Source organism: Neovison vison, chromosome 14 (genome assembly GCF_020171115.1).
Source record: "Neovison vison isolate M4711 chromosome 14, ASM_NN_V1, whole genome shotgun sequence".
Lineage (NCBI taxonomy): Eukaryota > Metazoa > Chordata > Mammalia > Carnivora > Mustelidae > Neogale > Neogale vison.
The window spans coordinates 26,926,679-26,942,413 of NC_058104.1; the positions used below are offsets into that span (position 1 = coordinate 26,926,679).

The window sequence follows — 15,735 nt, forward strand, 5'->3', positions numbered from 1 at the left end:
GACTCATTGATATTAACTTTTTTTTTTTTTTTTTTTTTGTTCCTAGAACAATTTTTCTCTGCAGTAGATATTTTTCCCAGTAAAAAATTTTTTTTCTGGATTACTATTAATTATCTAAATATTTTAAATCTCATATTATGATAGACACAAAAGCTGGGTTGGTAATCTGCCAGACTTCTCTAGCACTACATAGGATATTTAAGACACCACCACTAGTCCTCTGTTAGGAGCTGGTCCCTAGTCAAAGCTGTTTGGGCTGGGCTGCTGGGGAATCTTTGCAGTGTCAAGTGCCAGAGCTGAAAATAATTCTGCCAAGAGCCAACAGGCCAAGTTTTGGAGGTGACAGCCCAAGTAAGCGTAGCCCAAATCCCATCCACATTATCTGACTGCCTAGAGTTATAAGTAGACGTACACACAAAAGATTTTGCAAAGATAATTGATAGAAATACTATAGTAAGTGATGTTTTAGTGAAACACTGCTTATCCTCATTCTTGGGTTCTGGAATATTTAAAGTACTAATTGTTAACATATTAAAGAAACACTATGTCTTTAGAGTAAGCTGTATTGTTATACAATAGAAAAAGCACGAAACTTTCTCATTCACAATTCTAGATTTAAGTTCTACTTTGACCACAATCTAGTTGTATGACTTCAAGCAGTCCTTGAACCGCTTTGAGCCTTTTATCTGTCCTGGGGCTAATACCTACCTTGCAAAGTCTCTGTAATGATCAACAGTGTACTTGTGATGGACCACAGTGCATCGGGCTAGGAGCACATGTGGTCACAGTACACGGTAACTCAGCTCTGCTCAAGGGAAGTGCAGAGTGCCCTCGTGTTCAAGATTAGATCCTAAGGACATTTGGGCTTTTTTCAGCAACTTATAGGATCACTAAGAGCAAAGACCTGTCAAGGAATCACCACACAGTTCCCTTGGTGATGGTGATTTGGCCCAACTGTTGGTTGGAACCATCTGACCTGGTATTTGCATTTTCATTGTGTATACAGCTCTATTTTACTGTTCACTTGTTTTATTTGTGAAGACATAGCTTTCATTCTGATACATTTAGGTTTCCAATTTCACACATCTCCTAAAGGAACTAGTAATAAATGGAACCATAGATACAAACTAATAAGATGAGGAAGGAACATCAACATAATGTACCCTAACGTTTGACTGAAATATTAACGCCTCTGTCTCTGCTCCTGAAATGATTCCTATTCTTTTCACAGCTTTGAAGAGCCCAGCTGCATTCCATGAGCAGATAAAAAGCTTGGAACGAGCCAGAGTAAGAAATTCCAGTTTCAAATGTTCTCCTTCTCTGCTTCTCTCTTTTATTTTAAAGTACCTGTGGGCAAGTAGCAGTCTTAACTTATAAATATTGTCAATAGAGAAAATGCAGTGTATTTTCAGGACACGTGGTGTGCAGAGTAATATATTCTCAGGTAGTTTTATCTTGGGAGTTTGTAGAAAATGCATGACGTTCAAATTTTGTTCTTTTAAGACTTGTAACTAGTTTTGTACATAAAGGACAAAGCACACCTCACTTTGTTGCTTTCAGGGAATATCAACAGTTTTTAGAATAATGATGGAATAGTTTTGCCATTTGCAACCCTGGCAGACCAACAGCCCGGTCTTGTCCTGACTTCCCATCTTTAGGTAGTTTCTTGACCGGGTCTGTGGTAGCTGTACCTTTGAAAGGCAGGAGGATTTGCTGAATAAAAAATGTAGCTAGGTTCAGCCCTGCTTTACTCTTTGAGAGGTCTCTGTCCTAATTTGCACATTGATTTCATGTTTATTATTTTTCTCTAAAAGGACCTTTGTGCATGTTCGTTCTTTTTCCTTTAGGGAAAACTTCTATCGTGCAATACAAAAATAAGAATGTTCCAAAAATTCCATAGGAATTTTCCCATAACTCAATGATAATCTCTTAGCATCTTATAAAACAGAAAACCCATTTGAAAGCCTTATTGTTCAAGTTGAGAACTGTTCTGAATAAGAAAATATCATCAAGGATAGGAATTTGCCAACAAACATACATTAGGATTTTAAAGAAATTTGTAATTTAGGTGGATTTTTCTGTGTCCTGAAGTGTAGATGTTTAGCTATTTAAATGATCAAAATCTGATGTCTGTTTAAATTAAAAGATTTTGCCTTCTCCAAGTTTTAAAATAAAAGTCTGTAAAGTGCTTACTTTATGCCCGCGTGCACTTCAAATCCCTGTTATAGTTTTGAAGGCTGCAGTTTAAATTATGTATTGGATAATAGCTTTTCAAAGTACTAATTTCTACTCTTTACTTCCCAAAATCATGACCAAAGAGTGTACAATTTATTTAAATGGAATACCTTGAGAGAAAAATGTACAACCACAATAAGTCATAAACAATTTATGGTAAGACACTCTCTCTCTCTCTCTCTCTCTCTCTCTCCCCCTCTCCCTCCCCCTCTCCCTCTTCCTCTCTCTCTCTTTTTTTTAAAGACTGAAAACTTTTTGAAGCATAAGATTCGGAGCCGACCAGATCGTTCTGAACTTGTCAGGATGCACATTTTAGAAGGTAAAATTTTTATTTCTGCTTGTTTTGCTGCATTTTCTCAAGAAAAGAAATGAGAATTCCACCACTGCTGGGTTTTTTTTCACTTTAATAACTTTTCACCCAACAGACTGGCATCCTCCAAATTGGATAGCAACATGAAGACCCAAAGCTAAAATCTTATGTTAGATACGTAGGGAAGGGGCATTTGAATCTCCAAATAACCAATTTGTGGACTCTTCCCCCGCCAGCTGGTGTCATAGATGTCTCTACCATCTGTTCTGGAAAAACATTTTTGGTCCAGAGGATTTCTTCATCAGTGAGGAACATATGTCTGTTAAGTCAGTGACCATGAGTCAAACCCTAGATTTTCAGCTACTAGACCCTGTTATATACCTGTACAGTGCCCACACCTAACGTCTTGTGTTTGTTGCTACTTACCCACAACAGTCCCTCTTGATCTGACTGTTAACATAAACACCCTCCACTCAGCCCCCAGGTTTTATCTATGGTCTGGCTTCATCACCTGTGAAGTGATGGCAGGGACAGTTCTCTTCCATCTCTGGTGAGACATGTGGCTCAGGCCAGGATATTTTTTTCTCTAAGATCATATTTGAAAGCTGGCTTCCCCACTATAAGTTCCCAAACTACATTTTCTTTTGTTGTTTTGCTTCTCTAACTGATTTATTGCTCAAGACCAGAAGCTTGACCCTGTGATACTCTTGAGTGTGTTCAACCCTGAGATGATACAGAAAGAATCTGAAAATTTCTCAAAAGATTGAGAGACAGTTCTCAAGTAGAAGGACTATTATATTTGTTGTTCTGGCCTAATGATAGAGTCAATATTAGAATCACATTGGTATTACAAAGCAAAGTATTATATTGTGGCTCAACATAAGAAATAATATCCTAAAGGTCAGACATGTCCAGAAACCTTCTGGAAGCACTAAGGTTGCCCTCATTTGAAGTGGTGGTTCCTTGGCTGGTGAGCTATACACCAGAGACCCAACAAATGAGCCAAATGGTTTCCTGCCTCCATGAAGTTGACATTCTGATGGCAGAGACAGATGATAAGCAGGCAAAACAAATGAATCACAGATTGTCAAAAGTGCTCAATAGGCAAGAGACGGGCTGCTATGATAGGGACTAGGCACAGGCTGACACCACAGTAAAGACATTGTAAAGAAACTGCAAGATCAAGTTGAGATCTGTAGCCCGAAGTAGGGTCTCTTCTACTCCAGAGAGTCTGTGATTATGGGACAGTTTTTCTATCTGGGGTGGGAGGTGAGAGGTCTGTGCCTTTCACTACTTTCGATTATGTTCTCAGCAGTCGGAATGACTAAGAGCCTTTCCAGAATGGCAGTGGTAGGGTCCGAACAGCTATCATTTATCCCTGCTATCAGGGGGATAGGCAAATGTACCAGTAAGTTAACTGGACAAGTGTCTCCTTCTGTGCCTACTTGACCTATACAGGACATTTTTTGAAGGAACAATGCTGTTTCAACTTGCCTTCTAACTGTAACTGGCTTTATTAATACCATTAAAACCAAGGCAAATACAGTTAACTATCCAAAGGAATCCTATTTGCTTTTTTAAAAAAGATAACTCAACATTTAAAAACCTAATCGTGTATATGAATGAACCGTAAGTGATGTTTTTAGGACATCTGTCCTCGAGTTGGGATTTTTGAAATAAGAAAGAATTTATCATCAGTAATTTAAAAGATAACTTCCAACCACCCCTCAACTTATTTTAACATTATCCCAATTTTGATCGAATTGGATGTTTGGCAGGCAAAAGTCTAAATTATTTTTCTGAAGTTCAGCTAAAATCCAACCTCAGCGCTGGGAGATGAGGGGATGATAAGACCAAGAACAGAAACATTAAAAATGCCAGCCTCTCATTTTTTGCTTTTCCAGACATATTGCTGATATCACTTGGTTGTGTTGATGGGAAAGAGGAAAAAGACTGTCCTACCTAGATGTTAACAAAGCATTTAAACATCAACCTGAGAGTGATCTGCGCGATCATCGTTTTTCTGACATAAACCACAGCTGTCATACATCATCTACAGTTTCCATTTAGAGTGGAAAAAACAACAAAACTGCCAAAATTTAATCCAAAAAGCCAGCACCAGTCATGAGTGTTGTTTTCTGCGTGAAGTAGAAATTGATCAACACTCGGACCACTTCCCGTTATTATTATTTCTTCATGTATGCTGAGACTGGCGTTTCCCACCAGCTAATACAGGATACACTTGAAAAGCCATCTGAGTTGAAAATCCTAGATTTTGTCATTTTCCCCCCCAAACAGTTTAGTTGTTAAATTGCCCTAATTTTTTTTTTAAAGATTTTATTTATTTATTCGACAGAGATCACAAGTAGTCAGAGAGGCAGGCAGGGTGGGGGGGGGGAGTGGGAAGCCGGCTCCCACTGAGCAGAAAGCCCAATGCGGGGCTCGATCTCAGGACTCTGAGATCATGACCTGAGCCGTAGGCAGAGGCTTAACCCACTGAGCCACCCAGATTCCCCAAATTGCCCTAATTTGATACCAGTTTGTTTTTTAATGACTCGCCTTTATCAAATCATCCCAAAGTATTTAAATTAGGTTCCCAAGAAATAATTTTATTTTCGAAGCTTATTATTTTCCTATAACATTTAGTTCAACTATTTATTGACATCAGATATGAACTGATAGGAACTGTTTTGTGGACAATCAAGGTTGACTTTCGGTAAGCATGTAACTCAACTGGTGGAAAGAAAAGTGTTCAGCTGTGCTAGAGAGTAGTCTATATAGGCCGTGGGCTTTTGGCGAGCTTTGGGCTTCAGCCGGGATATTTTACCTGCCAAAAAAAGAACATTAGTTATCCTGAGATTACTTAAGGGGAATCTCATTCAAAGACCTACTATATATGAGGCAAGTAACTGTCAACTCAGAATTTTGGGTTAACACCTCTCCATTTTTTTTTTATCAGTTATAAACATTATTGAGAACAATGTTATAAAATGTTAATGAGAGATACCAGAAATGCAAGTCACTGACAGAATTACCCAAATGAATGAGTTACGATACTTACATTAGTTTCGTATCTGTTGCACAACCCGTCCATTTGTAAGTAGATGAGTTGAGGCTTCTTTAGGACCAGTAGTTACCCTGTAATTAGATATTTCAGAGTTACATATCCAGAACTAAACCCAGATTTTTAATTATGATGACTGACTCTGAGACACCTAGGGATCAGTCTGAGAATATGATCTGTATGTAGCTCTTCCCATTAACTCCTACAGAAAAGCTTATAACCTAAGTAAGATCCAGTGGCCCCCGTTTCTCTGCACTGGCTTTGCAGTGCAGCCGAATCTAAAACTGTGTCCTTCTTGAGCCGCGGACCTCATCTCCCTTGCCCATCCTCCATATCTCCAGCACCTAATAAATGTGAGTGTGGCCCTCCTGCCAGAAATGAACAGTAGCAGTACCCTGGTTCTGGGCTTCAGTCCATGTTAATTTGAGTCTGAGGGCATTGTATAGACAACATAAAGTGTCCAGGACTAAAAATACATAAATGTATACCAGAGCATTCTCAGATGGTCATTTTCTCTGTCTGTAAATACATCGAGAACACATAAATATGAATACTTTTAAGCCAGTTTAAATTAAATTAAATTCTCTTGGCCTGAAATAACATTATGGAATAGAGTAATTCAAGTAATGGTTAAAACTGGGTTTCTTCTTGTAGAGACATTTGCAGAGCCGTCCCTGCAGGCCACGCAGATGAAGCTGAAGCGCGCTCGGCTGGCGGATGATCTGAATGAAAAGATTGCTCAGCGACCTGGTCCGATGGAGCTGGTCGAGAAGAACATCCTTCCTGTGGACTCCAGTGTTAAGGAGGCAATTATAGGTAAGACCCTAAAAATATACGCGTTTCTGCGAGAAAGAGGAACTTAGAAGTTTAAAACAAATTTAATCCAAAAAGCCAGCACCAGTCATGAGTGTTGTTTTCTGCGTGAAGTAGAAATTGATCAACACTCGGACCACTTCCCGTTATTATTATTTCTTCATGTATGCTGAGACTGGCGTTTCCCACCAGCTAATACAGGATTCCTCTTGTCCCATCTGAGGTTGATGTCCTTAGGTTCCGATTTCATTATGATGTTTTCTAAGTTAGCTTTTTTACATTACTCTGTTTAATTCCTCTTGTGTTGTTGAAGATTTTTACAGATTTTTCTATTCTGTTTACTTCTAGGAAAGATAAATCGCTTGTTCCGTGTTAGTTCAGCAAAGTAAACAGCACATGAGTACAGATGTGTTTATTAAAAAGGGTAATATCTGCCCTTTCATCCTGATCCTCTTATACTTAGTTAATAATGTTGCCAACTCCTCCCCCCACCCCCAACACACGCACATACAGGTACTCTTTTCTGGCATAAGTTTTAGTAGAGAAAAAAAATCTGGAATAATACCGCTTACTCAGCAAGCAGTTTTGAAAAGTTAATATCCTACTATAAAAACTATTATAGTATCCATTAGGCTGGGGACTTGGTATTTTGCATTAGTATGAGTTTAAATCTTAGGCAGTTTCTAGTCAGTGATCCTAAGTAGTACATTCAGTGATTATTCCATTCAGTCCCAAAGAAATGGAGCCGCAGAAGGTAAGACGTCGGTATAACAGGGCCTCCCCCAGAAGTAGGACTCATCAACAGACACCGAGTCATGGCCCCATTTTCTCTCACACCGCTCAGTGGTTTTTAACACTTGTATCCAAATCAGGATCCACACAAGGGCCACACGTTGTCTTTGGCTGATGTCTCTCTTAAATCTTAATCTCCTGTGTGGGTCTTCCTCCTCCTCTCTTTTCTTACCGTGTATCTATTGGGGAGCAGGCCTTGTTGTGTCCTCCAGCCGGTCCACATGCTGGACCTTACTGAATGCGTTCGCATTCCCAGTGTCACTAAAAACTTTTCTTTTCTTCTGTACTTCCAGAAACTGGGAGTGGGATCCAAAGGCTTGATCTGGTCAGGTCTGACTTCTCCCCCAAGTACTCATCATAGCAGTGCGTTCTTTCCCTGGGAAGTACATTATGTTCAATTTCTTTTTTTCTTTTTCAGCCAGCTGCTTCTGTTCTTGTAATAAACAGTGTTTCTCTTTCTTTATCATTTTAAGCTTGGTATTCCAAGGCCAAGATAAGCTAAAAATTGCTTCTCTCTTTAGGTGTTGGGAAGGAGGACTACCCTCAGACTCAGGGCGATTTCTCGTTTGACGAAGACAGCAGTGATGCCTTGTCTCCAGACCAGCCGGCCAGCCAGGAGTCACAGGGGTCAGCCGCGTCCCCAAGTGAGCCGAAAGTTAGCGAATCTCCATCTCCTGTGACTACAAGCACTCCAGCCCAGGTAGCGCCTTTCTTGCTTCTCCCACAACCAGACAGCACCTTGTTTTGTACAGCGGGTAACTGCGCTGCTTCTTCCAGAAGAGTCTAATAGATATTTTTTTCATCTGTGACACAAACACTATTAATATTTTTTCAGTAGATTCTTACATTTTATTTCTGTTCCATATCCACATTTTTTATGTTACAAATAGTTGTATAATTTGCTTCTTAAAAATTTTCTCATAACTTTTTTGGGGATATCATTTGCATACTATAAAGTATACCTTCCCCCTTTTTTTCCTGCCATCTTAACCATTTTAAAATGGGCAGCTGAGTCGTGTTAAGTACATTGTTATGCAACAGATCTCCAGAAACTTTCTGTCTTGCAAAACCGAAACGGTATCCATTAAGCAGCAGCCCCTAGCCCCTTACTTCCAGGGACACTGACAATCACAATTCCACTTCCATTTCTAAGAATTTGACTACTTTAGGGTGGGGGGGATGGGTGAACTAGGTGATGGGGATTAAAGAGGACACTTACCACTATGAGCACTGAGTCAAGTACAGAATTGCCGAATCACTGTATTGTACCCCTGAAACTAATACAATATTGCGTATTACCTATCCTGGCATTTAAATAGATACATATATACATACATACATATGAATTTGACTACTTCAGATATTTCATATAAACAGAATCATACAATATTTGCCTTTCTGTGACTGGCTTATGCACTTAAAAGTCTTCATGGTTCGTTCATGTTGTAGGTTGTGACAGGATCTCCTTCATTTTTAAGGCTGGATAATATTCTATTATTTGGATATACCATATTTTGTTTATCTACTTGTCAGGGGGTCCTGCATTGCTTCCATGTCTTGCTATTGTGAAGAACGGTGCTAGGTGCATGGGCTTGGAAATACCTCTTCTAGATCCTGCTTTCAGTTCTTTGGGTCATATACCCAGAGGTGGGATTGATGGATCATCTGGGAATTCTATTTTTAACTTATGAAGGAAGCTCCATACTGTTCTCTGTAGTATGGAGAATTTCACACCCCCAGCAACAGTATGCAAGGGTTTCAGTGTCACCACATCCACACGGACACTTACTAATTTATGTTCCTTTGAATAGCAGCCATTCTGGTAGTATGAGATGATATCTCATTGTGGGTTTGTTTGTTTGTTTTTTAAGATTGTATTTATTTATTTGACAGAGAGAGACACAGCGAGAGAGGGAACATAAGCACAAGGAGTAAGAGAGGGAGAAGCAGGCTTCCTGCCGAGCAGGGAGCCTGATGCGGGGCTCTCGATCCCAGGACCCTGAGATCATGACCTGAGTGGAAGGCAGACCCTTAAGGACTGGGCCCCCCCCAGGTGCCCCTCTCATTGTGATTTTGGTTGGCCTTTCTCTCATCATTAGTGCTGTTAAGCATCTTTTCATATGTTTGTTGGCCATTTGTATATCATCTCTGGAGATAAATCTGTTTGAGTCCTTTGCCCATCTTTAATCAAAGTGTTTGTTACTATTACGCTGCAGAAGTTATTTGTATATTCTGGGTATTAACCCTTTTTCAGATACATGATGAGCGAATATTTTGTCCCTTTCTTTGCGTTGCCTTTTTGCTCTACTGATAGTGTCCTTTGAGGCACCTAAGTTTTTAAGTTTGATACAGTGGCATTCGTCTATTTGCGGGTTTGTTACCTGTGCGTTAGGTATTCTTCTAAGAAATTATGGCCAGGGGCACCTGGGTGGCTTGGTGGGTTAAAGCCTCTGCCTTCGGCTCGGGTCATGATCCCGGGCTCCTGGGATTGAGCCCCTCGGCGGGCTCTCTGCTCAGCAGGGAGCCTGCTTCCTCCTCTCTCTGCCTGCCTCTCTGCCAGTTGTGGTCTGTCTGTCAAATAAATAAAATCTTAAAAAAAAAAAAAAAAAGAAAAGAAACTATGGCCAGATCCAGTGTCAGGAAGCTTTTTCTCTATGTTTTCTTCTAGGATTTTTATAGTCTTGGGTCTTACATTTAGGTCTTTTAATCCATGTTAATTTTTGTCTATGGTGTTAAGAGAAGGTTCCGTCTTCATTCTTTTGTATGTGATATCCAATTCTCCCAGCATCATTTATTGACAAGACTGTCCTTTCCCCCTTGGCACTTGTGTTGAAGGCCACTGACCATATACATGATCATCTGAGGACTCGGAATTCTGTTGCATTGGCTTCTGTGTTTCTCTTTATGCCAGGACCACACTGTTTTGATTACTGTCACCTTGTAGTAAATGTTGACATCAGGAAGGGTGAGACCTCCAACTTCGTTCTTTTTCGAGACTGTTTTTGGCTACGTGGGAGTCCCTGGAGAGTATTAGGGTGGATTTTTCTATTTCTGTTTAAAAAAAAATGGCACCGCAAAAATTCGCCCTTTGGAGATGCCTCCTCCAGGGTTGTTCGCAGTCACAGAGCCAAGCTGCGCTCACCACCTCCTCACCACCTCTCGGTAAGATTAATTTTTCCCTCTTAAAAATGAAATTCACAATGAGAGCTTAATGGTGAATTTAGTTACTGTAGTCTAGTGGTCCTCAAATTGCCTGTAGCGAAAGACTAGTACGTGTTTGCTTTTTAAGTCGTTTGTTTAATTTCCAACTCATTGTGGGCTCACCTTCTTGCGAAGTAACAATGCCGCAGTAGGGTAGCCGGGCGCCTGACAGGCTCAGCCACACAGCCTGCAGCTCTCGATCTCAGGTTGACAGTTTGAGCCCCATGTGGGGTGCAGACATTACTTTAAAAAAAAAAAAAAAAAAAAGTTGTGGGATAGCATCAAATCCGATATTTCATATAAACGGAATCAGAGGTCCACAGATCACACCTGGAGTAACTCTGTCACAGATTTCCCTTTGTTTCTTGTTTGCCTGAACTGAGGTTTTTATATGCTAATTCATCATTATTTCGTGCTGCACGTTTAATTCCATGGCTTACACACATTTTTCTAACATCCCTATTCAATTTTTTTTTAAGATTTTATTTATTTATTTGACAGACAGAGATCACAAGTAGGCAGAGAGGCAGGCAGAGAGAGAGGAAGGGAAGCAGGCCCCCTGCTGAGCAGAGAGCCAGATGTGGGGCTCAATCCCAGGACCCTGGGATCATGACCTGAGCCGAAGGCAGCGGCTCAACCCACTGAGCCATCCAGGTGCCCTCAATTTTTTTTTTTTTTTTAATATTTGGCCTAATATAAAGTTCAGGGCCAGTGCAGGGAATTTCTTTTGGTTTTTCTTTTTCTTTTTTTAAGATTTTATTTATTTATTTGACAGACAGAGAGATCACAAGTAGGCAGAGAGACAGGCAGAGAGAGAGAGAGAGAGAGAGAAGCAGGCTCCCTGCTGAGCACAGAGCCCGATGCAGGACTTGATCCCAGGACCCTGAGATCATGACCTGAGCCGAAGGCAGCGGCTTAACCCACTGAGCCACCCAGGCGCCCTTCTTTTTGGTTTTTGAAAGTTACATTTACGGGGACGACTGGGTGGCTCAGATGGTTAAGTGTCTACCTTGGGCTCAGGTTAAAATTGGATCCTGAGATCAAGTCCCACCTCGGCTCCTTGCTCAGCAGGGAGCCGGCTTCTCCCTTTGCCTCTGCTCCTCCCCCTACACGTGTTCACTCTCTCTCCTCTATCTCTGACACATAAATGAAATCTTTACAAAATAAAAAATAAAAGTTATATATACAGATAATTACTTAAGAGAAAATTAGGCTCAAGATACCTTTCTGGCTGGCTTTATTCCAAAATGTGTTGTGACATATTGTGTCCTGAATTCTTTTTCAGAACACACAGATAAACACCAGAGGATTGAGTCCTATAGGAAAGTATTCAAGTAAAAGATATATTCCCTACCCAAAAAAAAGAATTAACACATAATATCTAGATAAAGAATGATTTTCCAGCTTCTTTCAATTCTGATGCTAAAATGCTAATGATTTCACACTGTGGACAGTATAATACACTACCATGTTCTTCCTTCAAAACGTACATTTTAACCGCTCCCCCAAAAAAAGTTCTTCTTTGAAATATATATTTCTGTGTGGTCTGTAAGAGACTAACACTGCCTTTCCTTGGACTTTTCTCTCTTCTTTTCAATTCTGATCAAAGTACAGCTGGAAAGGAATTTGCCAGAACATTAATGGAACACACATCACATATTGGAGCTCAGTTTATTTTATGCCTAAGCAATTCTTGAACAATGGAAAGCTGCTGAAAATTACCAACAGCCTGCCACATGTGGGCACCAGGAACTGTTTCACTGGTGCTTTTAATCCAGAGACTTTTTTCTCTATGCGATTTCTGAAGCCATTTAATTAATCATTTATGTTAAGCCCCCACATGCTTTACCTGTAAGTGTGACCTGATAGGATCTGTGTTCATTTTCACAGTCTGTGCTATAGGGATGACCCCTGTGCCAAATTGGAAATAGTGCTGATAGGAAACCTTGTGGGTCAGTTACTCAGTGTAACTGAAGTGTGTGAAGACAAGCTTAGGGGAACTTGGGGTACTTTTTTCCCATTGTATCTAGTAACCTCCCAGTAGATGACCTTTTCCAAATAATGTAGAAACCTTGAGTTAAGCGAACAAAGAGGATGAGCAAGGTCAGGTAAGCCATGTACACGTGTATTACATCATTAGTATTAGACTATGTTTTATCTCAAATGCTTATCAATAAAGGACTAAATTAGGCCATCCAAGATATGGCTCTAATTTCTCCTGTTACCCTTTCAAACTAGCTTCCTGTTACTTACATACCAAGAGATGCTATCGCTGGTAATGTTTTAGTTTTGAGCTGGTTTCCAGCATTAACCAAAAGGTTGTGTTCCTCCTAGTTCCTAATTCTCTTCTCCCATGACCAGTAGGAAAGTGCCTAAAGTGTATATTTGACAGAAGAGGGCTTTCCTGTTTATTTATGAACAAATCAAGGTTTATTGACTACAAATGAGATGAGGGATAAAAAATACTGGTCAGCATGTGCCAAGCACTCCTTTGGGCCTAGCACTGAGCTACTTACTTGACGTGTGTTCCCAGGGACAGATGTCATCAGGAGACCATCTGTCTGGCCCGCCCAGGGTTTGAACTGAGGACTTTGTTCCTGTTAAGCCAGCAGTTTGAGATTCTTCCTAAGACCCTATTCCAGCCCAGCATCCTGTCATCCTCTTACAACTCATCGTGGCAACTGCTATTTGCACTCTTTAACAAATGCATACGTAACATTATTTACTCAACTATACAGTCTATGCAAGTACCAGAAGTCAGTTACCAAAAATGAATAGTAGTAATTCTAATATTTACTTTGCATCCGCATTCTGGCCCCTAAGAATCACTTTGACTGAGATGTAATCATAAGAACTGAAACTATAAAACTCCTAGAAGAGGACACCAGGGAAAGCTTTATGACACTGAATTTGGTGATGACTTCTTGGATATGACACCAAGGCAACAAAAGAAAAAAATACTTGGGCTTTATCAAAATGGAAAACTTCTATGTATCAAAGGGCACTGTCAACAGAGTGAAAAGCAGCCAATGGAATGGGAGAAAATATCTGCAAATCACAAATCTGATAAGGGGTTAATGCCTAGAATATATACAGAACTCCCCCCAACTCAACAGAAAAATAACTAACCTGATTTAAAAATGGGTAAAGGACTAGAATAGACATTTCTCAAAAGGACATAGGAGCACCCGGGTGGCTCAGTTGGTTAAGCATCTGCCTTTGGCTCAGGTCATGGCCTGGGGTCCTGGAATCAAGCCCCACACCAGGCTCCTTGCTAAGTGGTGAGTCGGCTTCTTCCTCTGCCTCTGCCCCTCCCCTACACTCAAGCTCATTCTCCTTGTCTCTCTCTCAAATAAAAATCTTTTAAAAAGAAAGATAAAAGATAAACAAGGGGCGCCTGTGTGGCTCAGTCAGTTAAGCAACTGATTCTTGATTTTGGCTCAAGTTAGGGTTGTGGGATGGAGGCCAGCGTTGGCCTTCATGCCGAGTGTGGAGCTTGCTTAAGATTCTGTCGCTCCCTCTGCCCCTCCCCCCTTAAAAAAATTAAGAAAGAATGAACAAACAAATGGGTAGTAACCACATGAAAAGATGCTTAACAGCATGAATCAGTAGAGAAATGCAAATCCAAACCACATTAAGATACCAGCTCACACCATTAGAATCGCAACTATCCAAAGAACAAAATTAACAAGCATTGATAAGGACGTGAAGAAATTGGAATCCTTCTACCTTCTTGGTAGGATTGTGAAATGGTACAACCACTATAGAGAACAGTGTGGTACTTCTCCCAGAAAGCTAAATCTAGAATTTCCGTGTGATCCAGGAAGTCCTGTTGTGGGTGTATGGCTCCAAGCGTTGATAGCAGGGACCGGAGCTGGGGTCTGTACAGTCGTGTTCAGGGCAGCATTACGCACGACAGCCAAGCTCGAGGCAGCCCTCGTGTCAACTGACAAATGAAGGCTAAACAAAATGCGGTATATCTGTGTGATAGAATATCAGTCAGCCTTAAAAAAGAAGGAGATTCTGACCCACATGACAACTTGGGTGCACCGTGAGGACATTACAGTAAGTGAAATACGCCAGACACAGAAGGAAGAATTGTGATTCCACTGTTTCGAGCTACCCAGACTAGTCAGACTCGGACAGAGAGTACAGGGTGTTTGCAGGGGCTGGTGGGAGGCCAGGATGGGGAATCATTGTTTAATGGCTAGAGAGTCTCAGTTTCGGGAGATGAAAACGGTCTGGAGACAGGTGTTGGTGACAGTCACAGAACCGGGGGAATACGCATAATGCCACAGAACTATACACTCTGAAATGGTCTGAACGGTAACTTTCATCTTAAATATATTTTACCACAGTTTTTTTAAATAATAGATTTTTTCAATGTAGGACACATGCACATCCTTACTACTAATCAGCTCATCAGTACCAGCTCAGTGTCCACCAGATGTTGTGCCAGAAGATTAATTTAATGTTCAACTGCTTGTACTAAAAATGAAATGCCTAAACCTGTTCAGCTGTGCGCTCCATAAACAGAGTGGTCAGTGCTAGGTGATAGATTGTAACAAAACTAGAATTTACATAGGAGATTCATCCATTAAATATATAAAGCATGTGTTTTTTATTTGTATTCAACTCATTTGTACTAGTATTCATTTTATTTGTCTGGGGATCGGAATATGGAAACAGTATTTAAAGAATAATTGCATTTTGCATTTCTTATTTGCATATTCCCATCTTAATTAAGATCTCTGCTGCATCCTAAATTAAAAACACATTTATTTTGGATTTAAAATCTACAGTACAAAAAAAGCTTTGTTTTTAAATATCTAATTTCTGCTCCTCTAGATCGCATAAAGAAATCTAATAAAAAAGGAACTTAGCAGAGAACAGTGATTAGTCCTTGACAAGTGTATCATCTTTATAGAAGGAACCAGTATAGACAACTGATACGTTATAAAATTTTAATCAGCTTAAACGTTTATTCTGACTTACATTTTTCTTTGTAGCAGAACTTTCCCGTAGCATTTTCTTAGAAAAGTCAGTCTTCAAGGTTCAAAGTGCTTTCTTTTTCCTTTTTTTTTTCAGTTTTTCTTTTTCAGTTTTATTTTAAATCCTAAATATTCATGTCTAAATATTAGACAGCAATGTTTTTCTGACATTTCTTGTCACAGTGTCGTTATGACAGTTGAAGAATTGGAAGTTATGAGACCTGTAGGTCGGGAACAGCCGTCAGATCCAATAAAACCAAGCAAAGTTTGCAGCTTTTTTGTTTTCTTGGAGAAAAGATTCTGAATCATTTTGAGATTAAATTTTGAAA

The 15,735-nt window shown here is 40.1% G+C and overlaps 1 protein-coding gene across 5 annotated transcripts in view; it reads left to right on the forward strand.

Moving 5' to 3' along the window:
• Nucleotides 1-15,735, forward strand: part of MRTFB (myocardin related transcription factor B) — a 184,610-nt gene that overhangs the window by 127,513 nt on the left and 41,362 nt on the right. For all 5 annotated transcript variants that reach the window (XM_044233088.1, XM_044233091.1, XM_044233089.1 and 2 more), the window contains 4 exons: nt 1,232-1,287; nt 2,479-2,554; nt 6,264-6,425; nt 7,736-7,914. In XM_044233088.1, coding sequence (XP_044089023.1) covers nt 1,232-1,287; nt 2,479-2,554; nt 6,264-6,425; nt 7,736-7,914 — 473 coding nt within the window. The remainder of the gene's footprint in view (nt 1-1,231; nt 1,288-2,478; nt 2,555-6,263; nt 6,426-7,735; nt 7,915-15,735) is intronic.